Below are 26,871 nucleotides of genomic sequence, written 5' to 3'. Positions count from 1 at the left end.
CTAGTTAAGTAAAAAAAAAGGCTTTGGGCACAAATATGGGACCTAAAGGTGAAAAAAGATAAAAACATAGAGAAACTCAAATGATGTACGACCTTAGATTATTACTACTACTTGGATAGATGAATGAAATTCCATCAACCACAATCTCTACCTTCAAGCCTTTTTTTGTCCTCATCTAAACACCATCCCCCCACTCTCGCAACCTCCAAAACCAAAACTCCCCACAACAGGTGTGTATTGACTTCAATTTTAAATAAAGACAAGACTATGTACGAACTACAGTTGTAACTCTTATTGGAGGGAAGAGGAAAAAAAATACGGAGCAGTTAATTTAATTCCACCACCATCCCTTTCCCCTCTCTCTCTCTCTCTCTCTCCCTCTCTCTCCCCTTAGCTTGAAGAACAAGAATTTGAGTTTAGTACTAGCAACCCAATAACTGTACAAATTTAACCGAATCTTCCTTCTTCTCCTCCCCACCCAACCCCCCTTTTTCTACCCACCCCTTTAACCCATATCCCCAAATTCTCTTAAAAATTGAGTCTTTTTTCGTTCTCTCCCTTCCATGATACTTCACCATGTCCAAAATGAAGCATTTACTCCGTAAACTTCATATCGGCGGTGGTGTAGCCGATCAGCATCCCCACCACCCCCCTCATCACCCCCCTCCTCCTCCACCTCATCACTCTCCTCCGCCTTTGCTTGATCCGAATCAGCAAACGACGAACCGGTTTGAGCAATCTGGGTCAACTTCATCTGTGTCCCCGACACAATCTGGGTCAACTTCATCCGCATTGGTGAGAGCCGCGGCTGAGTCGAATTCCGGTTCGGTTTCGGATTCTGCTGACTTTAATTACTTCGAGGAGGAGTTTCAGGTTCAATTGGCTTTGGCGATCAGTGTTTCTGACCCGAATTCTCGTGAAGATCCAGAAACGGCCCAGATCAAAGCTGCACAAGAGATTAGCTTGGGCTGTTCCCCTTTGGAAAATCCTGTTGAGTTCCTTTCACTTCGTTATTGGGTATGAATCAATCTTCCTTTTGGTTTACTTTATTGCTTTTGCAAATTCTCAATTTAGGTTTAATTTCAACATTTTTGCTTATGGATGGAAAAAATACTGAAACTTTGCTTCAAATGATCCTATTTGGCCACATAAATTATCTAAAATTAGACTGCCTGACCTTTTTTGTTATTATTTAGGGGACAAGGTAAGGGGATAGTGAGAATCAACTCACACCTATTGAACAAAAGACCCCCACCGATACTACACGGCTATACACGTCTTTCATAATTGGACTGCTTGAACTTTTGCTTCTAGATAGCATCTAAATCATAGGCCTCTGGTAATAGGATCAAGCTATAAATCTCAGAAATTTGAACTTGACAGCCAATTAAATTATCTTAAAATTGGAAATTAGGCTTTATATTTGAAGCTCTATTCATTTCATTGTAAGTGCTCTAGCTACACAGACCTCATCTCCACCTTACCCATGTTCCTTGTGTTTGCTTAGATGTATGATGTAAGCATCAATCCCACCGACCCCGGGGAATGCATCTTGAATGGATTTTAACCTACATTCTTGGAGCAACATCTAATTTTTGTTTTGCGTACGTGTCTTGTTCTAAAAACCTTTTAATTCAATCTATTTTCCTTTAATATCGCCTCGTATAAAATCTTTTAGTATCCCCTATAAGAAGACAGTGAGTGTAGGTTCCAACTATGAACTATGGGGTTGATCTAGTTGCTATTAATCACTTTCCTCCAAAGCCTTTAGGCTAAGCTAGCTATTTCAAGTAACTAGATTCCACAAAAGACAGATATCCCTTTTAATGCATCAATCGATTGGATCTTGTTACATTTAAGTTTTAGATTACCTCATTATAAATGCTCTATCTTGTAACCGTTGTCGTGTTAATTGAAGCGTTATCCATCCACCTACATTTTGTATTTTATGGAGCCTTTAATGAGAACCCCCACCCGTGCACGACTCTTTTTCGGTTGGATTCAAATATTGTTTTGATAAAGTATCCTTTAATTGGGAATTCTGCAATAAAGCAACAAAAGTCTAGTTTCTAGCTATTTGACTATCACTGGTGGTGTTTTATTAACCCGATTTGAAACTTACCATTGCATATATTACATTCCACTAAAAATGCTTTACAAATTTTAAGTGAACCAACTTGATTCATAACTAAAATTAAAAATAGCCAGTCTAACAAAATAACATGTCTTTAAAGTAAAGTAATATGTTATTGTTTTTAAAAGATTGTTTGAAAATAAACAGATGCTAAAAGCTTATAAGTATGTCAGATATTAAGAAGTGAACAAAACTTAACATTTTGGTTCCGAGTTTCCTTTTGTCATAGAAGGAGATACCTACACTTTACATTCAAAAGTAATGTTCAGCCAATGCTTCTTAATGTTTCAGCTCCGAAATTAGATCATTTGAGTATTCTTAAATATGAACCTTTAGAGGTTATTTCAGATTTTAGTATAGTCAAACAGCTCCTTGTAACAATTAAAATATACTGATAAAAAAACAATTAACAATATAAGCTTGGAGGTCAATTCAAATTACATTCTTCATCTTTCGTAACAACACCATCATTTCATGGAACTAAATAGATGCTTTCTGCACCATTTTAATTAGGCGTTATCTAGAATGTAGAATTTATTAGGTATTTATGTTTAGCTACCCCTAGTATCTTCATGTGGGTTTGACTTAGTTTATCTTTTTGATAACTGAAAAATATCTCAGGGCCAGTGGCACACATTTCGAAACTCGGTGGATAATGGGCTCACTTTTCTACCCTTCTCCACTTAAATATTAGGCTTTTATTTGTGAAATTGTGGAAGAGTTCAAGCTCGTGATGTGCGCCTAACCTGCATCACATGATGTATTCTTACGACCAAAGCCTAGGGGCATGTGGGTTTGACTTAGTTATGTTAAACATATGGCATTCTCTACCTTAGTCTTTTTGGCTTGATCTATTAGGAGCAATGAATTTTGTAAAGTAGGTTCAAATGATTCAATTTGATTGAAACTCAAAATTTTGAACATTAAAAACATATTACCCAAGCCTAAGGCTGGTTTACTACTCACTATTTTGGATTGGTTTAGGTAGTGATAATCTAAAATAATCTCAAAGATCTTCAATCAAATCCTTGGGACCCCAATTTGTAATCTACATAGGTACAAGTGTTGGGTATTGGTGCATGTCGATGTACTTGATCCTCGTCTCTGAAGTTTATGGTACATGGATATGGTAAACATTGGTGCTTGCAGGTTGAGTCATCACAAGTAAGCACTAGAAGATTGATATAAAAATTTCTATGTTCAACCTTTTGCATAGTTGGTCTTATGCTTCTAGGAGTTCCTTAGGTACTATTTTTGAGTTTTCAAGATTAATAAGTGCAATACCACATTTAAATCATGGGATAGCGCTACTAATATAGTGGATGAACTTTGGAGTCTTCTTAGTTGCTATAATTGCTTTCGTCCAAAGCCTTTAGGCTAAATTGGCTATTTCAAGTGGCTACACTCTGTAAAAGTGATATGTCCCTTTTAATGCATCAATCAATTGGGATCCGGTTACTTTTAAGTTTTAGATTACCTCATTAAAAACGCTCTACCTTGTAAACATAAAACTTATTGGCCAAAGAATTAGTTTGCGGAAAATCTAGCTATAAACTTAATTTAGTTCTGAACTTGTGTTATATTACTTTTGGCTATGAACTCATATCAGTTAAAGCACTCATATCATCTTCGCCATGCACTAGTCCTTCTACTTTTGCATCAACCCACTTGCAGGGCAACCTGCTCCTCTACACCAAAAGAACAAAAAGAATAAGAAGAAAAATGGTAGGGGTGTGCAAAGGTTGAAACCTATGCTCTAGTTGAGATGTCTAATTTTGTGTGTCTGCATGGTTTGTTAACTGGAGTTTATTTTGGTCTATGTTTAATTGAAACTAGTATTCAGACCCGCGCGTTGCACGGAGAATATTAAATATAATTTTTCATGAGAAAATATTACTTGAAAAATACGATACACACAAAGAAGCATGTAAATGATATTATTTTATGAACGTGTAAATGCACTGGATATCCATACATTTAAGTCTATTCAAATTCTACTGTTTTTTCTTGAAATACAATATTATTATTTAAGTACTTGAAGAAACTGAAAAAAAGTCAGGATAAAGTTTGCATTTAAAATGTTTAAAAATATTTATCATCTTTTTGTTTTCTTCATGAACTAGTAGATACTATTATTATATAAATCCGTCAACTGATAAATGTTGGTGTAAAAATATGAAAACAGATCAGTAATAATATAATTAATAGGTTGAAAAGTTGCCTCTTTTGATAGATATATATCCCTTGGAGAACATTTTGGCCGACCAGGAAACCTTGCTATGGTGCATAATTCCATTTGTACATTGTTCGTACCAATTGTCACTGTTTGCGAGAATGCTGAAATCTGCTGGCGTATTTTGGTTCAGATATAAATTCTGAGAATAATAGGTTTTAGTTAAGAAGACGCTAGTGATGGAGTTAAGGGCAATAGTTCTTTTTTTTTTTAAAAAGACGTGGGTTTTGGGGTTAGGTGTTTTCTAGGGATAAGATTAATTACTTATCTTTTAGAATTTAAATGTTAAATTAATTTTTTAGTCATGTTGCCGTTTGGATAATTTTTACAGATTTTTGTGTTGATAGTTACAAAATTACATCCAACTTCCACATAACTTAGCAACAAAAATCATAAAAAGAACTTTCATGTCCTATGTAATTAGAAATGCCACATTTCACAACTATATTAGCAAAATTAACCACACTAATTCTAAACTAACTAATTTTATTATATTATTTATTTATCTTTTCCTAATATTGCCAATTGTCTTGAGCAATGCCAAGTGACTTATTATTAGGTTGCCACTTGGCTTAATGTGGATACTTGAAAGAAGAAATCGCATAAATAATTATTTGCATAGGAGAACGTGGATAAGAATCAATCATGGAGTTAGGTTAGAATTGTTGGTCCAAGCCCGCATTTGGGAAGATATCAGTAGTGGGGTTGAATTTTCTGGTGATTTGTTTTTTCCGTCCATTTTTTCTTGTTTCTGTGTAAAAAATATTAAGTATATAAATAAATTACAAACTGCAACACAAAAAATGTGGGAGAATATTAATTTCTTTTTGCATTGAAAGGTTTAATAAATAAATCAAAAAAACTACCAAACAAATGTGGGAGGAAGTATTAATTTTTCCTAAACGTGGGAGGAAGTATTAATTTTTTAAAATTGGCAAGTTTAATTTTTTTATTTTAATTTTCTATCTTCTATTTTAAAATAATTTTGAAACTTTTGTTGGAGTTTTGTCCTAAAATTTTAAACTTGATATGCTATAGTGATGACACTTGGCACAAAATTCATCAAAATAGTATCAAATCTTTGTCTACTATTCAAAATTCTTTAATTGTCTAAATTTATCAATAAGTTTTATGAGTGATATTTATTTACTTTATTTTTTCAGTCAATTCAAATTATAAAAATCCAAATATTATATTTATTTCCTCTTTTTGTACATTTTTTCCTATTGCTATATGATTAATTTTCTCATTTAGTATTTTACTTATAATTAAAATACCCTTATTTTTTTTATTAAATTGTAATTTTGAATTCATCAAAAGCATAAAGAGAGAAGCCTTTTATTATTTGTTCAAAAGTCTAAATAGAGAAGCCTTCTATTATTCATATTCTTCAATTTGTCTAAATTTATAAATAATACTTTTGTCTATTATTTACTGACTTTATAATTTTATCTTGGTTATATTTTTGGTGTTTAAAAGTTTTTCATGAATAATTATGAAATTTATTAAGTAGCTTTATAGTATCTTGACACTTAGCTTAATCCTATGAATAAGTATTTTTTTGTCCTAAAATTGTCAAATGACTTTTTACTATGCTGCGACTTGGCTTAATATGATGTCTTTGCCTCTCTTTTTAATATATATAGATTACATACTTAGTACCGTGGCAGAGAATAAGACTTTGGCTCATATGCCTAATGTGCATATTGTGAAATTTGAACGCCTGCTAGATTCCTCTCATTATTTAACTTAGGTAAACACAACTCCAATTGACTCTATTTTGTCAGAAGTGATAAATCCTTCTAATACAATGATGACAACAATTATGCATATATCTCAAGCTAGTTGGGCTATTAGTGATATTACTAATACCTAGGTTTAGATTATTAGTACAATTTTTTTTTGAGAAAGGTAAGTTTTTTATAAATCTCTAGCGCAAAGACTGTGCTGTGAACGGTATTTACAGTTCAAAAAGCAAAAGTAATCCTTAATCTTCTTACAAGGATTCAATAATGTCTAATAAAGATTCTGCCTTTTCCATGATTTATTCCTTACAACAAAAATAAAAAAGAACAGACAACTCACTGTGATTTTCTGACTCATCGTGATTATCTGATTTGGGCTGCTTGGTACTTCCTTCAAAACATCTTGAGTTTCTTTCCCTTCAAATTGTCCACCAAATACTTACAGGTAATATTCTCCATCATGTCATATGCATAGTTCCTCCCATTTGTATAAATTAGCGTTGTCAGAGGTTCCTTGAGATGCCCTTAAGCCTTCATTTAGAAGGCGCTTCATTGAAGGCTTAACCATGTTTAGGCGTCTGCCTAAACAAAACCAACCAACGTTCGGGGATCGCAATCTTATCTAATCTCACGTTAATTTTGTTCTTCTCATGCTGGCTAAGCTTCCAGTGCATATATTTTTTCTTACTTCTGCTTATAGTAAACTCTTACTCTAGAGTGTTTCACCAAAACTTAAAGGTAAGTACTATAGAGTAGATGTTAGACCTACTTGTTGTATGAGGCGGAGTGTTGACCAGTCAAGAATTCTCATGTATAGAAGATGAAAATAGCTGAAATGAGGATGCTGAGATGGATGTGTGGGCACACTAGGAGATAGAATTAAGAATGAGGATATGCGGGATAAGGTGGGAGTGGCCTCCGTGGTGGACAAGATGCGGGAAGTAACACTGAGATGGTTCGGGCATGTGAAGAGAAGATGCATAGATTCCCCAATTAGGAGGTGTGAGAAATTGACTATGGTGGGTCAAACGAGAAGTAGAGGTAGGCTAAAGAAGTATCGGGAGAGGTGAAAGACAGGACATGCCACAACAGCTTACCGAGGACATGACCCTTGATAGGAGGGTGTGGAGGTCGGGAATTATGATAGAAAGTTAGTAGGTAGTTAAGCATATTTTTTTTCATACCAGTAATTTTCTCTTATTTCCTTATTCTTAGATTTCTATTACTACCTGTTGCTTCTTTTGCTTCAGTTATCTTATTATTTTGTTGTTAGGTAGGAGTAAGGTCTGCGTATACACTATCCTCCCCATACCCCACTTGTGGGATTACATTGGGTTTGTTGTTGTTGTTGTACTTTTACTTATCGTAAACTCTTACTCTAGAGTTTGTGAGATTACATTGGGTTTGTTGTTGTTGTACTTTTACTTATCGTAAACTCTTACTCTAGAGTGTTTCCCTAGAGTTCAAGCCTTTGATCGACTCCCTTGTTACTTCCATCAATTAACACGCTATTGTTTGCAACAACAAAACAACTATGCTCAGTCCAAAACAAGTTGGAGACGGCTATATATATTTTCACTGAGCATATTCAACACAATATTGTATGCAAATAGTAAAAATGATGGAACCATATTGTACTATTGGTTAGTTCATCCATAACTAGAGTAAACAAGTGTGAGTTCAAAATAGATTCTTGGTTTAAACCAACGGTTATGGGGAACTCCGAACTCACATATATCCGCTTTGCTACTTCTAGCGCTCATGACAACCCGTTTGCACAAAACCTTTATGATATTTATGTGCTTAACATGAAATTTTGTCTTCTTTAGTACCCACTAGAGGACTTTTTCAGACACTTTCTCGTACTTTTCTTTTGGGTAAGTTAATATCATTTGGAGATTCTACTTACTCTCCCTATGTGTTATGATAAATCTTCTTAGTGAAAATATAGCCTATGTTATAATCTACTGAGCATAAATCCAAACTTGTTCTTTGTCACCCTTGTATTGTCTTCAAAGTCTACATTCTCTCACTCTTTCCCCAAATTTATTATGTTGTAGACACAATTAAGTAATTAAAAGTGAGTTCTCTCTAACATTTTAAACTTTTAGATGAGATAGTCACACTCTTCAACATGGTATTTGAGCCAAACTCATCCCTGTAGTTGTGTTTCCCATTGTTGGGCTCCCGTTTTCAATTATTCTTGCTCCAGATGTCTAATCTTGAGCGTGTGAAGGGGTGTTAAAGTGTCCCATATTGGTTAAGGAAATGAGTTGTTTGTCTCTTTATATGTTCTTGAATAATCCTCACCACATGAGTTAACTTCTATGGTTGAGTTAGGCGAAGGTTCATTTCTTTACATTTTTAGATGAGATGATAACACAGTTCTACATGGTTTCATAGACAGAGGTTTTGAGTTCAAGTCTTACCTCCACTCATTATCTAACAAAATGTTCAGGCACTTAGACCAACAAAAAGAGTTAGGTTTGTATGTAAGAGAGTGTGTTGAAGATATAATTAAGTAATTAAAGTGCGCTCTCTCTGACAGTTTAAACTTTTTGATGAGATGATCATACATCTCAACACATTGTATAATCATTCTCATTGACGCTAGCGTAACATTAGCCTGACCAGCCTAAAAGGCATAGCAAAGCCTAAGGCAAGCACAAAAGGTTGTTTTCGTACATAAATCCACTTAGTTTGTCACAGAGGTGATTGAACAGGTTTCTTGCTTTATAATACTGCCATTTTTCTCTAGCCAAATGCACCACCAATAGCCAATATCCCAGTTCCATTAGCCCTTCTTACCGTGACCATAATTCACTTATGCAGTAAGGAGCGGGCCAAATTTTTTTTTTGATAAGGTAAATTATATTAATCAAAAGGGAGAGAACTCCCGTATACACGAAGTATACCAAAAAGTAGAGAATTTACATCAGGACATGATTCTCTACAAAAGACGCCCGATCTTCTATACAAGTAGGGGCTAAATGAGTGCACCAAAAAGCGATCAAAGATAAAATACTATTCTTAAGATGTGAAAAAGGAGACTCAATCCCCTCAAAAGCTGTCCTATTTCTCTCCCCCCAAACTATCCACATGAGAGCTAACGGGGCGAACTTCCACGCCTTTTGCTTTCTTCTTCTACGGAAACCGGCCCAGCTATATAACATTTCCTTTACAGTGCTTGGCATCACGCATTGAACACCAAAAAGATTTAGGATTGCCCTCCACAAAGCCGAGGACAGAGGGCAATGCAACAAAAGATGATCAACTTCTTCCCTTAAGCTTTTACACATGTAGCACCAACTAACAAGTGTAATTCCTCTCTTTCGAAGATTTTCAGCAGTCAAGATCACTCCCCTCGCCGCTAGCCATGCAAAAAAGCACACCTTCGTGGGCGCCCTAGGAATCCAGATCGAGGAGTATGGAAAAATGGCCTCCTCTCTCACCAACATACTCTGGTAAAAGGACTTTACGATGAACAAACCATCGCCACGCAAACCCCATCTTCAAGAATCACAAGATGGCTGGGGCCTGTCTTGCCCATATAGCAGTGTCAACAAATTTTGGAGTTCCGCAATCTCCCAATCTTGCATGTTCCTTCTAAATGAGAGGTCCCATACTACCCCCTTCATGCTTCTTACGAATCTGTTGGACCATCAATTCCTTCTGGTTTGAAACTCTGAAGATGCGGGGGAAGGAGACCCTCAGAGTATCCTCTCCACACCACCTATGATTCCAAAAGCTGATTCTCCTTCCATCTCCCACCCCGTAAGTGATGTTGCCACTGAATGCTTCCCAATTCTTCATGATGCTCCTTTACATGCCACACCCGAAAGGTGTTGTGATTGCCTTGGTCCTCCAACCCCCTCCCGTGGAATCGTACTTTTCTACTATGACCTCCCTCCATAGAGCATGCTCTTCTACCCCGAATCTCCACAGCCACTTCCCCAATAAAGCTCTGTTGAATACCCTAAGATCTTTTACTCCAAGTCCACCCCACTTCTTTGGGGAAGTGACTGTCTGCCAATTCACTAGATGGAATTTTCTAGTTCCATCCGCCGCATCCCAAAGAAAATTCCTTTGAAGCCGCTCCAGTTTTTCTGTGATGCTCACCGGAGCTTGCAACAAGGACAAGTAATAGGTGGGCATACTCGATAAAGTACTTTTAATAAGTACTTCCTTACCGCCTTTTGACAAATACCGTTTCTGCCAGCCTGCTAATCTTTTTTCAACCCTTTCGATCACTGGATTCCAAACCGTAGTATCCTTATGCGAAACGCCCAATGGGAGACCCATGTAAGTAGTGGGAAGGGAGCCCACCTTACATCTGAGAACATAAGACAAAGCATCAATATTAGCAACCTCATCCACCAGAAAAATCTCACACTTGCCGAGGTTGATTTTGAGTCCTGATACTATCTGAAACCACTGCGGGACCTGCTTCAGGTAGGTCAACTGATCCATATCGGCATCACAGAAAATCAGGGTGTCATCCGCAAAAAGCAAATGAGAGACTCTTCGGGCACTGAGCACCCCGATCAGAGCTGAGAATCCTCTCAAGAAGCCTCCGCCCGCCGCACGATCCATCATTTTACTCAGAGCATCCATCGCTAGAATGAATAGCATAGGGGATAGAGGGTCACCTTGCCTGAGACCCCTGGAGCTGCCAAAGAAACCACACGGGCTACCATTAACCAGGACAGAGAATCTGACTGAGGAAATGCAGAAATTGATCCATCCCCTCCATCTTTTCCCAAACCCCATCCGCATCATAATGAAGTCCAGGAACTCCCAATTGACATGGTCGAAAGCCTTCTCAAGGTCCAACTTGCATAGTAAGCCGGGTTCTCTATTTTTCCTTCTTGAGTCTACAGGTTCATTTTCCACCAAAGCAGCATCAAGGATCTGCCTACCTTCCACAAACGCATTCTGGGAGGACGAAACAGTCACGTCAAGAACCTTCTTAAGTCTGTTGGAAAGCACTTTAGAAATAATCTTGTAAATGCTTCCCACGAGACTAATAGGCTTGTAGTCTCTGATACAAGATGCACCTTCTTTCTTAGGCACAATAGTAATAAAAGAAGCATTGATACTTCTCTCGAAAACACCATTCACATGGAAGTAGTCAATGGCTTCCATCAACTCCCCCTTGATGGTGTCCCAAAAGAGCTGGAAGAAGGCCAAGGAGAAACCATCAGGCCCGGGGGCCTTATCACCAGCACAACTCGATACAGCCTCGTGCATCTCCTCTTCCTCGAAAGCCCTTTCTAGCCACTCACTGTCTCCCTCCCCTATGTGGTTGAACTCTATTCCCCCCAAAGTCGGCCTCCAACTAACTTTCTCTTTGTATAAGTTCTCATAAAACCCCACTATCGCCCCCTTTACCCCCTCCTCTCCCTCAATCCTCACCCCATCCACAACTAAGGACTCTATGAAGTTTCTCCTTCGATTTGCAACCGCCACTCTGTGGAAAAACTTGGTATTCGAATCCCCCTCCTTTAACCATAGCGCCCTCGATTTTTGCCGCCAACTAGTCTCTTGAGCTATTGCTAACTCGACTATTTCCCTCTTAACCTCCCCAATCTCGCTTTCTCAGATTCATCTAATTCCCTCGCCCCTTCCCCTCTTTCTAATTCCCCCAATTCATGCATAAGCTCCCTCATTTTAACCTCTACCCTCCCAAAAAACTCCTTATTCCACCTAATAATATCTCCCTTGAGCAATTTAAGTTTCTTCGAAAGACGGAATGAAGTTGTCCCTGATACCCCGTAGCTTGTCCACCATTTTTTCACCTTGTCACCGAATCCTGGCACTTTCAACCACATGTTCTCGAATCGGAAGGGAGCACGCACCCCCCTCCCTCTGCATCCATCTAGCAAAATAGGCAAATGATCCGAAGTCAGCCTAGGTAAAGGAATCTGCAGCACATTCGGCACCAGCTCATCCCATGGGGGCGATATCAGGAATCTATCAAGTCTAGACCTTGAGTTGGAATCCTGCGCCCTGGCCCAAGTAAACCTTTCCCCTGACAGAGGAAGGTCAATGAGAAAGTGATCATTGATGAAGTCAGAAAACTCCTCCATGGCCCTCGAAATCAGACTACACCCTAATCTCTCCTCCGGGAATCTAATAGTGTTAAAGTTTTCCCCTAGAACCCATGGAGTGTTCTATTCCCCCATCACAATGGCCAGTTTCTCCCAGAAAGACTCCTTGGACCCTTCTCCTATCGGTCCGTACACTCCCCCAAATCCCTCTCTCCACCCCACTCACTCTATCGTTGATAGGAGCTGCTAAAGAAAAAACTCCCTTCTTAATCTCCTTTACCTCCAAGCTTCTATCATCCCACATTAGAAGAATGCCCCCGGCACTTCCTACTGCTGGGACCCAGTCATATTTTACCCAACTACCTCCCCAAACAATCCTCACAATCACATCCGACAAAACTTTCATTTTTGTCTCCTGAAAACAAACTAGGTTAGCACCTCACTCTCTAACTCCCACTTTGATGATGGCCCTTTTGTTTGGGTCATTCATCCCCCTCACATTCCATGAAAGAATCTTAACTTCCATAAGTAACAATATCCCCCTTTTCCGCACCCCCCCCCCAGCCGAGCTCCCTTCCTTCTTGTCACACACCCGGCCCCTTCTCTGGTACACCACTACATCCCCTAAATTATTTTGCTTAACACCTTGACCCAACTCCCTCCCTGCACCATCATAAAGACATTATTGCTCAATCTCCCTCAACAGTTCTAACACCTTATCTTCCTTCCCTTCAAAAGAAACACCTAGAAACTTCCCAAAGTTTAATAGTTTATCCTCCATCCAGAAAGACATATCCCTTCCTCCAATCCGTGACGAAATTGGGCAGACGTCTTATATATGTACCATTTCCTTGCTCCTACCAGAGGAATACAAGACCATAGCATTGCTAGCACTAGGAATTTTAGGTGCCGAAAGGATCTCGCCATTTCCTTGAGGGGCAGCAACCTCTGAAATTAACACCCTGCTGATATAGGAATGTCCAGAAACACCAGTAGGGTAGCAGGGAGGAAGAGAGCATGGAACCCTTGGCGGCATATTTATTGAAAATACTGGTCAGGCACTAATATCAATTGGGGCATGCTCAACAATCTCCCCAAAAGTGTAACCTTAGCACAACTAAGCCCAGGAGCAGGTGAGTGGGCGATGGAACTGGGTCCATCAGAGGCGGGAGGCCGTGGAATAACAGCACCATCTTTAGCCGGTGTTGCCCCTGAAGCAGCGGCCATCGAAGGGGGTCGCAAGTCACTAGAGCTTGGTGAAGAAGTGCCACTATGTGAAGCACCATTGGTAGAAGAAGGAGGAACGACTGTTCCCATATGCTTAGGAGCCTTATCAGGCGCAACTTGAAATAATCTGGGCCCCTTAGGATCAATTCTAATAGAATTGGGAAAAGTTGCTGGGCCCATGTGAGGAGGCCCATGCCTATACTTGCTGAAAACTTGCCCGGCCCTATGATAATTAGAAGAGGATCGGCCCATTCTGCCTTTCCAGCCCGCATCACTAACCCATTCACGTCTTTTTCTCCTGTTAAAATTGTCTTTCTCTCCCAAATTCAAACCTCCCGTCTCTTCTCGATCTAACGTCTGATTCCGGCTTAGTCCAGTGATCCGGTGAGCCCTCCCCTCCCCTCAGAGACTGATTTCCCCTCCCTCAGAGACTGATTTCCCCTCCCCTTCCTTCTATTTGACCTTCCCTTTTTTTCCGCCACTATCACAGGCATAAAGATAGGGCGAAATTCAGGGCTCAACCAAACCCTATAACTCAAGTAGCCATCTTCCACCACAGTGGGCCAATTATCCATTGAGTTTCAAACCGTGCCCCAGTTTGGCCCTCGGGGATTTCTCGATTGTTAAAAAACATTCACTTATGAAGCATGAAGAGTTTAAGGAGTTCAGATACGATGTCTGTAAACTCAGGAGACATGTATTAAGCGCTTCTGTTTGTTTCCAGTTTAGCTTTTGTCATTGCTTACTAGACGGGCATGCATGTATTTGTTGTGTAAAGAAGTGTAGATGTTTTACCACAATCAGAAACATGGTGTTCATGGAGTTGGGTCTAACTGGGGAAAAGAAAGATTAAAAAGATCAGGGACATAATTAAAGGTAGTGACTGGACGAAAACATGTACTCCTTTTTTTCCAATTAGTTGTCCTATTTTCCTTTAAAGAAGGATATTCCGAGCCTTGGCACATCCCTTTGAATTTTGATAGCTTTGTTTAGCCTCCTTTACTATGTCAGTCCCTCCATATTGGTTATGGCTGATCTGAACTTTTTCTTTTGATAAATATGTCTAATCTAAACTTAATGTCTAATTTTTGGAGAAAAGGTATTTTTATTCCTAAACTGAGCGGTATGCATGTCAATAGTGATGAATAATTTAAGACTTTTTTCTTCTCCAATTGAAGTGTCGGGTTAGTGTCATAGTAGTATTCTAAAAGTTGCTGCTTCTGCAGATGATAACATACAGTTCTTTTGCTCCAACTTTGCTTTATAGGTCATTCCAAAAGTTCTTACTTTCTTAAAATGAAAAGAGTGTTTAATTTCATGTCTGAAAGGTAGGATTGGATTAATGTTTACATTATTTTGAAGTAAATGCACCAAGAAGTTAAAGTTTATCTCTTTATTGGACCCACACTCACTTAATATTTAGTTCTTACCTTGACCCTATCTCCTATTGAATTAGAACATTCAACGCTGACAAAGGCCGCAGTATAAAAGTATTAATAAACACAGTCGCCGTGTGTGTATAAACAGTTACCGTTACCAGTTTGAACTAAGTTTAGTTCGTAACACCAGAGAAACAGATTTTCACTTACTGTTGCCATGTTAAAGTGTCGTTTTGCACATGATTATATCCTTGTGTTCAAAATTGGACTATTTCTGGGGAGGAATATGCTTAGATCCTTAAAATTCTTGACAATATCCTGCTACCTATATTTGCTGAAAACACTTTCAAGATCCCATGCTGTTCTTGCTTGTTTAACTTTTAGCAGAATTAGGGCTGTCTCTATTTAGCGTTTTGTTTCCTGTATTCTTTACTTAATTTTTGCATCTTAAGTTTCAATTGGTACTAAACCTCCTACTTGGTGTTAATGCAGAACTATAATGTCGTAAATTATGATGAGAAAGTGGTGGATGGATTCTATGATGTTTATGGAATTAATTCCAGTGGTGTGGTTCAGGGGAAGATGCCTTTATTAGTGGATCTAAAAGCAGTTTCAGTTTTGGATAATGTTAATTACGAAGTTATCTTAGTAAACCGTGCAGCTGATATGGAACTGCGGCAGCTTGAGGAGAGAGTGTACTTCATGTCCCGGGAATGCCGAGCTTTGAAGAAGGTCCCGGTTACAAGTTTTTTAGTTGAGAAAATTGCTGAGCTTGTTGCTAATAGAATGGGAGGTCCTGTTAATGACGCAGAAGAAATGTCGAAGAGGTGGACTGCAAGGAGTTATGAGCTAAGAATTTCGTTGAACTCTATCATTCTTCCTCTTGGCTGTCTTGATATTGGACATTCACGACATAGGGCCTTACTCTTTAAGGTGACAACAGCTTCAATCTTCCCTTACATTTCTTTACTAGATTGATATGGATGATTAACTTGCTTTAGGATAAATCGGTGTTGGATTCAGTATCAAATGATTTGGTACTCATTACCATTTAAGTATTCAGAATCGAAGTATTCCTGGGCTAACTTCCACATTTTTATCATCTGTAGCACCCACTATTTACTTCAAATAGATCTTTGCATGTCTGTCTAGGTTCAGTGGTGAAATTCATGCTTTAGCATAAGGGCATCAGGCATCTTATTCAAAATGAAAAGCAGCGCTAATTCTATTGTTTTTCAATGTATTTACTCCTTTTGTGATCGAATGGAAAATATGGAAAATTTCTGACTTCCAAGGGTAAATGATTGACTTTCTCTTCTGTACTAGTTCATTGCTGGGTTGTTTTCTTTTCTAAAGAAGTCACCATTTTCTCTGATTTCTGTTGGTGTCTTTCCCAGACTCATGCTTCTAACCAATATGGATCATTTAATCTGCTGATAGGTACTTGCTGATAGAATCAACTTGCCATGCAAGCTCGTTAAGGGAAGTTACTATACTGGCACTGATGATGGAGCTGTTAATTTGATCAAATTTGACAATGGAAGGTAAACAATTTTTTGATGGGCATATTTCCTGGATGTATATGTGAACTATAGTGTTTGCTGAAAATATTGGTTTGTGTTTTGAACTTTTTTAAGAGTAAATTTTGTTTTGCTTTCTCAAAAGTAGTATTTCTAAGAAAAGCTTTCACAGTGGCTATCGAGTTTCTGATCTCTCTCTCTTTTAAATCTTTTCATCCATGGACCTTGGGCTAACTCAACTCCAAAAACTAGCCCCAGGAGTTGGGGGGGATTGCTCAGGACCCTATAAGGAGACCACAACTCATTTCCTCAACCGATGTGGCACTTAACATCCCCCCTTACACCCAAAACTGGACAATTGGAGCATGAATAACACACAAGGGCCCAACATGAGATTCACAACAACATGAATTGATGGGTGTGGCTTTGATGTCACGTGAAGAAATGGACCTTGCACCTAACTCACCCAAACAATTAGCTCATGACGGGGGATTACCCAAGTCCACAATCCATTCCCTCAACCAATGTGGGATTTAACACTCTCAATTCCTTCTTCCTTGTTTTATTTCTCACACACCCTGTTGAAAATCATACAGCGCAGGTGTAAGGTTTAGAGGGTTTTAGATGGGTAAATGCTAGCTTCGAAAAAGATGTTGCACTCCTTTTAGCCTGTTCTCATTTTAAGTATAGAGCTGCTTGAGCGACTGAGCAGATATGCTTTTGATTTTGAAACAAGTTTGTTGAACTTTCTGCATTGAGACTACTGCTATACTTAAATACTTGCAGATTTATATTATTTTGCGAGAATAACCGTTTTAGTTTTTCTTCTTTCTTGTTTCGGTTATCAAGTAGATGAAGTTAAGGCATACCCAAATTCGTCTTTGTAAAATTTAGTACTGTTTATACTTGTCAAAAAAAAGTACTGTTTATACTTGTCAATAAAAACTAGTACTGTTTATTTCCCACTGTACAATCTCTTTTCTGTTGCCAAGTAATTAGTCAAAAGTTTACTGTCGGCTGGCTATTTTCATGTAGGATATTTGCTATTTGTCAGTTCGTTTGCCTTTATCTTCTGTTTAGTTCTTTAACCTTCTCTCTGTAGAATTACGACCATGAAAATTTAGGAAATTTTCCAGTAGGATCTGACTGATTATTGGTTTAACGTGCAGTGAATATATAATTGATTTAATGGGTGCACCGGGTGCCCTGATTCCCACCGAGGCATCAAGTGGTCAGTTACAAAGTTATGCAGTAGACGTGCACAGTGTTACACCACTTCCTGCTGGTGGTACTATCATTTCAATTCCGGTATTTGACACACAAACTGGGACGGAATCAGGTTCAGTTACTGCTGCTCATGGAACTGCCAATACATGGATTTCAAGGGCTGAACCAGCTTTCTACTGCATTGAAGCAAAGGGCGGTAGTGGAAATAGTTCAGTTAGAACTGGAAGCACGAAGTTTGAGCATGACTGTGGAAATCTCCTTCCATCATCAGCTAGATTATGTGACACTTCAGCAGTTTCCCATGATAATACATCCATGGCACAGATAACGCAAGCTAGAGAAGCTTATGAGCATGTGAACTGTCCTGCAGAAAACACAGATGTTAAACTTCGAGATGTTTTTCCAGAGAGTCAAATGTATTTACAATCAGATTTGATTTTAGGAGTTGTTGCTGGAAAAAATCAATTATCAGAGAATAGGGTTGTTGGTACTAGACAAAGTTCAGAAAATAACAATCAGTCTCTTATAGCCTTCACCGGGATGCAGTTCCCTTACAGCATCACCTATGAAACCGGCATTTTGCAGCCCAAACAGGAGTATACTGTTACTGCACCTGGAGACAATGCATTAAATGATACTTCAGGTGAGAGTTTCCCACCTGTTAGAAGTAGAATGGATGAAACAATCCAAACTGGTGATGGAGCTTTTCTTGGATTTTAATTTATCCATCTTCGTGAAATGAATTCCTAATTGGAATTAGGGAATCTTTTTTAATTGATTCTTTATCACACTGTGATATTTTACATCCTTGAATGGCCCCATTCGAAAACAACGGGCTGATGACTAAATTATCAACGACTGACATTCCTTATTTCTATTTAACAACGTATGCCGATACGTTGTTGTATTCCTGCAAATATTTCTCTTTCTAACCAAACAATTACTGGTACACCTATTGTGATTCCTCATACAAGAGTCAAAATGGGGACAAGCATCCATATGATCCCATAGACTTCTTATAAGGATTCCAATTTGGAAAAGAATTGATAGTCTCTATTCCCTATCTTGTATTCTCCATCCCCTAAATTAGCCTAGTTAGATTCAATTTCCTTTTTTGTGGATTTCTTTGCTTATCGCCATTCTAAAAGAACAATCTGAAAGTTGTTTTGCTTGATGAAGGTGATAAATGCTATAGGGAGAAGTTTGGAAATATTTCAGATAACAACTGTGCATACAAAGACAAAGAATCAGCTAGTAAAGCAAGGGAAATAGTTACTTGCATTCAGTCCAAGTCTTACACGGTGCAGAAGGAGCAGCTTCCAATGCTACGCGGGGTGGCAGAGTGGGAAATTCCATGGGAAGATCTCCATGTTGGTGAACGTATTGGTATTGGTAAGACCCAGTGCTTTAAGTTCATTTTCTGTGATTGTACATGGATGGGCAGTGCAACCTTGGAAAAAAGTCTCTGTGGCTATATCTAAAATCAAATTTAAGCTTACACCTTTTGCCTTTCTGTAGTAGACATATGAGTACAGCTATCTTGTTTTAAAATGATTGAAGAAAAATGGCAGACGGAATAGTTTTGTATGTTATTCTTAAACTATGTAGCTGACAGTTCATATGCAGTTACCAAATGATGTAAGGTTTACTGTTATTCTTCATTACCTTTAATAAAAATAAAACTGTGTACATACTAATGTGTGCTCAGCTATTTAGTATGTTTTCAGATAATAGAGCAGCATCATACTTTTATGCTCTGTAAAAAACCATTTCTATTGATGTTGTTAAACTTGTTCATAAACAAAAAAGTCAGTCATTTTCTTTGTCCTAGTTTATGTGTTTTCAGGCTTATTCATTTTAGAATTTCCTACTTTGAGAATATTTCTGGTAATAGGTCATATGTGAATTTATATGAATAATAAGGTGTAAAATAGACGTATTTAGATGACTTTGTTAGATTAGGTACTTGTCAAAACTGTCTTTTGTGTTGGTTTAACTGCTTTTATTCTTTTGGCAAATTGTAACTTGTACATTGGGTTAGGGTGAATTGGCAGGTGATAAGATCTTTTATTTTATGTATGTGCTATTAGTTACTTAGCCAACTCTTGGGGCTTTAGATCCCCTCCATCTAATTGATAATAGCTGAATGCATTACCTTTCTTAACATGATCAATACACTACTGCCATTCCAAATTCAGTTCATTTTTGGACCAATTTCTGGAAACAGAATGGTGTTATATATGTCAATGTCTTTTAAAAATCATATTACCGAAAGTTATCATAGTATCCCTTTTTTGTATTATGAACACTCCAATTCTATAAGAAGTATACTTTGTCGTCACTGGCCACTACCAATTAACTATCACAACTTCATTCACAGGGCAAAATTTTGGGTTGAGTGCCTCCAGTAATATTGTTTGAGTAGGGACTTTTAGTACTTTGCTACAGATTTCCCCCTTCCCTCACCTATGAGGATTGAAGTCCTTTTATTTGCTTACTTTTAGGAAGCAGATTATTTGTTTCTACAGTTTACCATGTAAATTAGTTATTTGTCTCTGACTGAAGTGAATGTGAAAAACTGAATATCTTTAAGATGGAATGCTCAACATAATAACACTGAGGTGACTTTTCAGGGTCATTTGGCGAGGTATACCGTGCAGAATGGAATGGCACAGTAAGTCATATTTCTGATTTGTATATCTATCGTCTATCCTGAGTAGAATAAGAACCATAGTGCATCAGCTCTATTTGACAAGTCCCTTTTCTGTATGTTCCATTTTCCTAAGAAAGCAAAATGAATTTGTCTTTTTCATGGATTAGTTTTCTAATTTTCTGAAGAGTTCTTTCAAATTGGAGAGTGTTATAAAATTCATATATGTATTGTCAATCTTTTCCTTGTATTCTGAAACAGTAGGAACTATTAACACTACATTTGGGTGCATACACGCTTCTTAGTGCACTCTGTATAATCAATGACATGACAAAATATTTAGGTAGCTTGTACTTTTCATCGAAGATATTTCAAAAGATGTGATTTGTGAAGGACAATGACAAAGGAAAAGAGAAACAAAAAGTAATGCAGCACGGAATCGTATGTGGTTCTCATGATTCTAAGGGGAAGGATAGTTAGGGTTTCCAGTCTATAATTTTAGCAGCACTGCTGCATAAAGTTATCTGTTTTCCTACGTGATATGCTTGGAATAGAAGATGATAAAGCTAATTTAGAAGTCATTGGACTTGCAGTAGCACTCAAGCCAACTGTTCCTTCAGATAATAGTATGCAGTAAAGATAAGATCTCTTTTTTGGTCTCTATATGTAGCTTAATAGATAAGCTGATATTTTCTTCACGAGTTCGTTTCTTCCCATAGTCCCTAAGTTGCAAATTAACTCTCACCTATGCACTTCATTACTCCTCTTTCCTACTTCTCTCCTTACTTAAGCACCTCACAACGTCTAAAATTAGTTCAGCCAGACCCTAGTTGAGCATTTGCTCCTGATTGCATACATACACACTTTCTTTTTGGATAAGAATGCAAACATATACATTCACATGACGGGAAATATCTTGTACATGTAGTAATGATGGTTTCTCTATGCCAAATCAATCTACACCTAGCTTAACGTTTTAACCACTTTTTTTCATTTTCCATTTATCTTAGATCATGCATTCCAATTCACCTTCAATTTTGTGAGCTACTTTTATCCTCCTTAAGATTGAAGAGATTGTGAAGTAGTATAAAACCAAAAATGGAAGTAGCATATGAAACCTGATGTTTAGAAACTATTGCAAGGAGAAAAGAAGGGGCAGTTAAAAGTTTTCCCTTCTGTTACTTGGGTTTTCAACTTCTTTTGCCTAGCTCCCCAAATTAAACTTAATCAGATATATTCTTTTAGAAAGAAAAGAACTTAAACGAAAAAACAGAATCTTCTTCATTTTAGGATTTTAGGGCCTGAATCAGATTTTTTGAAGAACTTATTGAGAACCCTCCTGGCCCAAGCCTAGACACTCTAAGATCCTTCTCCAGCAAAACAAAAGAAAAATAGAACTTAATTCTTTAATTTAGCTATTTAAATGCCCTCAAACTAAATTCAGTAGAAGATGAAGAATCCTAGAGAATAATGAAGAATTAGGGAGAATGGATAGAATACAATTTTTGGAAAAAGAGTAGGCATAGTTGTAGGTGATTGACCAATTCCAGCATAGTCGGTGTGCCAGTAGCCTGTGACTGTTGGAAGAGACTGAAAAGGAGATAGTAGAAAAAGTAATTCATTACCAAGTATATCACCAGAGGCACTTGAGTCACTCACCCAAGGTCTAAGAGTGGAGGGCTGAGAGATACAGGCCATGGTTCTGTTCACTCACCGGATACTGGAGGACGTCATTCAAACTCTGCCTTAGAAAAAGAGAATGTCTGATTGCTCGGATTACCAATGGAATTAGTCTGGGCAACATGAGCCTTCCTTGGCGGTTGACCATGTAAAGAGAAAGCACTTCTCACGAGTATAACCAATTTTATAACAATGAGTGCACTTAGGTCAAGAATTTCCCAAGCAACCTCCACCTAGATTCTCTACCGTCTGTGATGCTAGAAATGGTGAAGGACCACTGTGTGGCTAGGAGCAGTAAGAGGTAATAAGCGGGAGAACACCTCATCCACTGGAGGCATATTGGGACTAGCCAAAATCTGGTCTTGCCCTGAGTCAAGATCATTTGGAAGCCTATCAAGTATGAGAACTAAGAACCTTTTTGTCGCTGTTCTAATTGCTTATTAAACACTGGCGGTGACTGGCATCAACTTATTAAAATCCTTCATAACTGCTTGAACTTGTGCCTAATAAGTAGACATGTCTGATTCCTTCTTTTTCAAGTTACTCATTCTAGAAATATCATAAAAGTGGGGAACATCTTTAGTATATTAAGCACGGGCCTTCACCCAAACTAATAGCCTGTTTGGCCAAGCTTATTTTTGGGCCAAAAGTGCTTTTTTTAGCCAAAAGCACTTTTGGCCAAAAATTGAGGTGTTTGGCCAAGCTTTTGGAAGGAAAAAAAGTGCTTTTGAGGAGAAGCAGAAGCAGTTTTTAAGAAGCAGAAAAAAGTAGCTTCTCTCCAAAAGCACTTTTCTGAGAAGTACTTTTGAGAAAGATACACTTAGAAGCAGTTTTCAAAAGCTTGGCCAAACACTAATTATTGCTCAAAAGTGCTTTTCAAATTAATTAGCCAAACACAAACTGCTTCTCACCAAAAACACTTTTTTAAAAAGCACTTTTTAAAAATGTACTTTTGAGAAAAGCACTTCTCAAAATAAGCTGATTTTAGAAGCTTGGCCAAACAGGCTATAAGTAACAAGTTTGGAATGGTCGAAACATGTCCGTCAACAAAAATAACTGCACAATTTAGAAATCAGCATTTACCCCATGTGCTCGGGCCTTTTCATCCACAATCTAGCCTGTTTAGTTAGGTGATCATGGACACCGTGACGCTTACAGCAGAAGAAGCCAAGCTAAGTTGTTAGAACCTCCAACTGAGGTTCTCAAATAATCAGGGCACTCAAGTCTCCAAATCTCATGTTTTTGGACCGAAAACATCAATTCAAGTGACATAATGTTGGATTAAAAAGAGTTCTAAGACATATATAAACTCCATTGTGAATCCTTGTCGACCAATATGAGACATGTTTCCTAAGTCTGCATGTCAACTTGAAGATTTTCTTTTTCACGGGTTTAACTGTTGAGAAATTAAAATTGCTTGACTGACTAGAGAGTAGGTTTGGAGCAGAGAAATAGGCCGAGTACAGGCTGAAGAGAATGCACGAATCAGAGAGAGTAAGCTCGTCAGGATGAGAAATAGACATGGGGTTGAAAGAGAAGGCTCAAATGTTAAGGAGTGTGCCTACAACAGAGAGTAGATAATGGCTCGGTGGATTGGATTGAAAGAGATAAGTCCAGAGTGGCTCAATAGGTTTAGTTGAAAGAAGCGCAGAGTGATAACATAGGTTCTAATAACGGGTTTACCAAAATATGTCTCTAACACCATGTGAAAGAATTGGAGCACCCAATTCAAAATACAAAGGTAATTGGTGAAATAGCGAACGGCCTTTATAAATCCCTTTTGAAATGTTTACAGAATCAATGTGGGACATGTACATTCTCTAACAATCATGTAGATGGTAAGTTGAATAATATAGCTTTTTCGTAGTCTCTGTGTTCTCTGGTATCATGTCAAATCTTTGTTTTGGTTTGTGGTTGGAGGTGTCCTTGAAAGTTGACATGTGGTTCACCCACTGTCCATCCATTACTTTGAACTGATAGTTTAAGTAATGAAAGAAATAGACTAGCATCCAGCACCTCTGTGCAAGTAGCATGAGAGTGGTCTGGAATGTTGACTGTAGTATTGTATAGTTATTTAACACACTTTTTCTGTAAACTTAAGTGAACGTAATTAATGTTACCGCATTGCAGGAAGTTGCCGTGAAGAAATTCATGAATCAGGATATTACAAGTGATGCCCTTGCACAGTTTAAATGTGAAGTAAGTTGTACATAGACAAAGATGTGATGTGGAGTAGTACTTAGTGCTTTATGAGCTTTCCTGAAATTTAAGGACCCTGTGTGCATTTCGTTTTGCAGATTGAAATTATGTTGAGGCTGAGACATCCTAATGTTGTTCTCTTCATGGGAGCTGTAACTCGCCCCCCAAATCTCTCTATACTGACTGAGTTCTTGCCAAGGTTGAGAACTCTTTTCTACTTGCACATTACTAACATGCTACGGTTGAAAGTTGGCCCATCTCTTAAATGTTTAGCCTTGGCTTTCTAATCTTGGCTCATGGGATACGTTTTTCAAGCCATTCTCGTCCCAGGATATTTTGGGCATTGTTGCCGGATCAGTTGTGACTTATACCTTTTTCCTTGTGTGCATTCAAATCTTTGTAATGCGTTCACGAAATCATGCTCTTGTTATTTCTTTGCTTTTTGGAGAGCAAACGGGTATATAGTTTAAACATGCAAGAAGCTCTTATATCATCTATAGCTGTATTGCTAGTGATGCCAAGATACTTTTTAGTATATCGTGTTTGTTACTATTAAGTAATATATCAATTTTGTTTTCTCTTCTTGTCTTTAAGTGTATCTGATACCTGTATTTTTGGTGCAGGGGAAGTTTATATAGGTTACTGCATCGTCCAAATATCCAAATTGATGAGAAAAGGCGTATGCGGATGGCACTTGATGTGGTATTTATTGGGTAGTGAATCCCTGGGTTTGTTTCAGTTTTAGTTACCTGTTTGCTAATTATCAACTTCGTGTAGGCCAAAGGAATGAATTACTTGCACACAAGCAACCCTGTCATTGTGCATCGAGATTTGAAGACTCCAAATCTTCTTGTTGATAAAAATTGGGTTGTTAAGGTGCGTCTGCCTTGAATCTTGTAAATAATAGCCTATAAAATTTGTGAGAACTAAGCTTTTGCTTACAACAATCCATGCTTCTGCCATGCTTGAAGGTTTGTGATTTTGGGATGTCTCGCATGAAGCACCACACATTTCTCTCTTCAAAGTCAACGGCCGGAACGGTGATTGCATGTTCACTTTTATGACTCAGTTTATGCCATCTTTTCCAGGCCTCTTTTCTACTGCTCCATACCCATTTAGAACAAAAACAAAAAGCTGACAAAGTATGGCTAAATAGGGTGAGAAAGAGGACTGAAATCTTCAAATTTGCTAATGGCATTCCATTAATTGCAGGCTGAATGGATGGCACCAGAAGTTTTAAGGAATGAACCATCCAATGAAAAGTAAGTTTGCTCTTTATTCATATCCGTCATGGTGCTCAACTTTGTTATGGTTATTAGTTTTGAATTTTATTAAATGAGTTTGATTGCCTGGTTTGCAGATCCGATGTGTACAGTTTTGGTGTAATATTTTGGGAGTTGACAACTCTTAAAGTGCCATGGTCAGGGATGAACTCAATGCAGGTCGTTGGAGCTGTTGGTTTTCAGGGTAGACGCCTTGATATTCCTGCAACTGTTGATCCCATAGTTGCAGAGATTATAAGCGACTGTTGGAATCAGTGCGTCTATTCAACTCTGATATAATTTCACGAGTAGATTTTCAGACTTGTTCGTGTCCACAAGAGTGTTGAGATGTGCACAGTCTGAGAATTGCTGCAGTTTTTCTTTGTATTAAATGACTAATGTCCTTCTTCTCCTGCAGAAATTCTCAAGCGCGCCCTTCTTTTGGGCAGATCATAACTCGTCTCAAGTGTCTTCAGCGTCTTAATGTCCAGGGATTTGAAACTTGTACAAATCAGCAATAAGGTTGACAGGTTAGGTATTGTTGTAATAATAACAGAAGGTTGTTTCTAGGCTCAAAAAGAGCCAGAGCAACTGAGAATTGATTGCAAAGTCTTGTAGATGCAAAGAAGCACACAAGAAAGCCCTGGATTGGAAGCAGTTGGTTCATTCGAAGTGGGGACTCAACGCAACCAATTCAGAAACAAGCAGATATCTCCAAATCAATGGCTGCACGAAGTGCAGTAGTTGAAGTTAGGTCATAGGGATCGTTGTATGGGACTTGAACTATGTAAAAGGAAAAGGAAAACAAAGAAAAGAAAAGGAAATAAAATCATTTTTAGTTAGTATTTTAGGCTGATGAATGTACTACCGTTGAGATATGTAATGAGTTCAAAAAACGAGCAGCAGAGGAGAAGTCTCAATTCTGTGAAGGTCGTCAAAGGAAGCAATTGTAAACAGTCGGCCTCTGCAGGTTGTGTACCAACAGAAGAATAAATGGAAATGAGGAAAATTTCCTGCATTACCATCTTCCTTCTCTTTGTTGTGCTTATATGCTAAAGACAGTTTTGTGTATAGTCATACTTGTACAGTGCTAAACTTATTTGCTAAGGGGTAGAGCCACCAATTTGAGTAAGGAGCTTATGCCCCTGCGGATTCAACCCATTGCCAAAGAGGTATTAAAATGCCCCAACTACTTTTGTGGGTGAACTCTTCTCTTTTGGCTGTGTTGTCATTGTTTAAATGGTTTTGGAACAAGCTTACTTTCTCTTACACTTCGTAGGCTGTAGCCAAATTGAGAGCAAGTGCCTACAAATTCAAAATTGCAAATTGTTGACTCCTTTTAACTTGTTGGATTATTTGTTGCAAACGGATATTTGAATCTGTTTACGAAATTGTTAGCTTGTAGCTGAGCAAGTAATTTCGTCTGGTCAAGTGGTAGGAATATCAGTGTAATAATTACATAGTCTTAACTTTTGGAGATTCACTAGTACACAACAACACACTATTAAGAAGAACAACAAACTCATGTTTTGATCACTTTGAAAATGGAAGTTCTGATCTTAGTT

The 26,871-nt window shown here is 38.1% G+C and overlaps 1 protein-coding gene across 1 annotated transcript; it reads left to right on the top strand.

Moving 5' to 3' along the window:
• The first annotated feature begins 226 nt into the window (after window positions 1–226).
• On the top strand, window positions 227–26,630 carry LOC107820467 (putative serine/threonine-protein kinase SIS8). The gene is made up of 14 exons (XM_075245297.1): window positions 227–1,017; window positions 15,261–15,701; window positions 16,209–16,312; window positions 17,458–18,158; window positions 18,695–18,907; window positions 20,149–20,189; window positions 23,976–24,044; window positions 24,143–24,243; window positions 24,668–24,746; window positions 24,822–24,920; window positions 25,016–25,084; window positions 25,257–25,306; window positions 25,405–25,581; window positions 25,725–26,630. Exons 1-14 carry the CDS (start codon window positions 577–579, stop codon window positions 25,825–25,827), a joined length of 2,688 nt encoding a protein of 895 aa, XP_075101398.1. The 5' UTR covers window positions 227–576; the 3' UTR covers window positions 25,828–26,630.
• Window positions 26,631–26,871: the final 241 nt, after the last annotated feature.

This window comes from Nicotiana tabacum, chromosome 23 (assembly GCF_000715075.1).
Source record: "Nicotiana tabacum cultivar K326 chromosome 23, ASM71507v2, whole genome shotgun sequence".
NCBI lineage: Eukaryota > Viridiplantae > Streptophyta > Magnoliopsida > Solanales > Solanaceae > Nicotiana > Nicotiana tabacum.
This window is presented reverse-complemented; position numbering and strand designations above follow the sequence as displayed.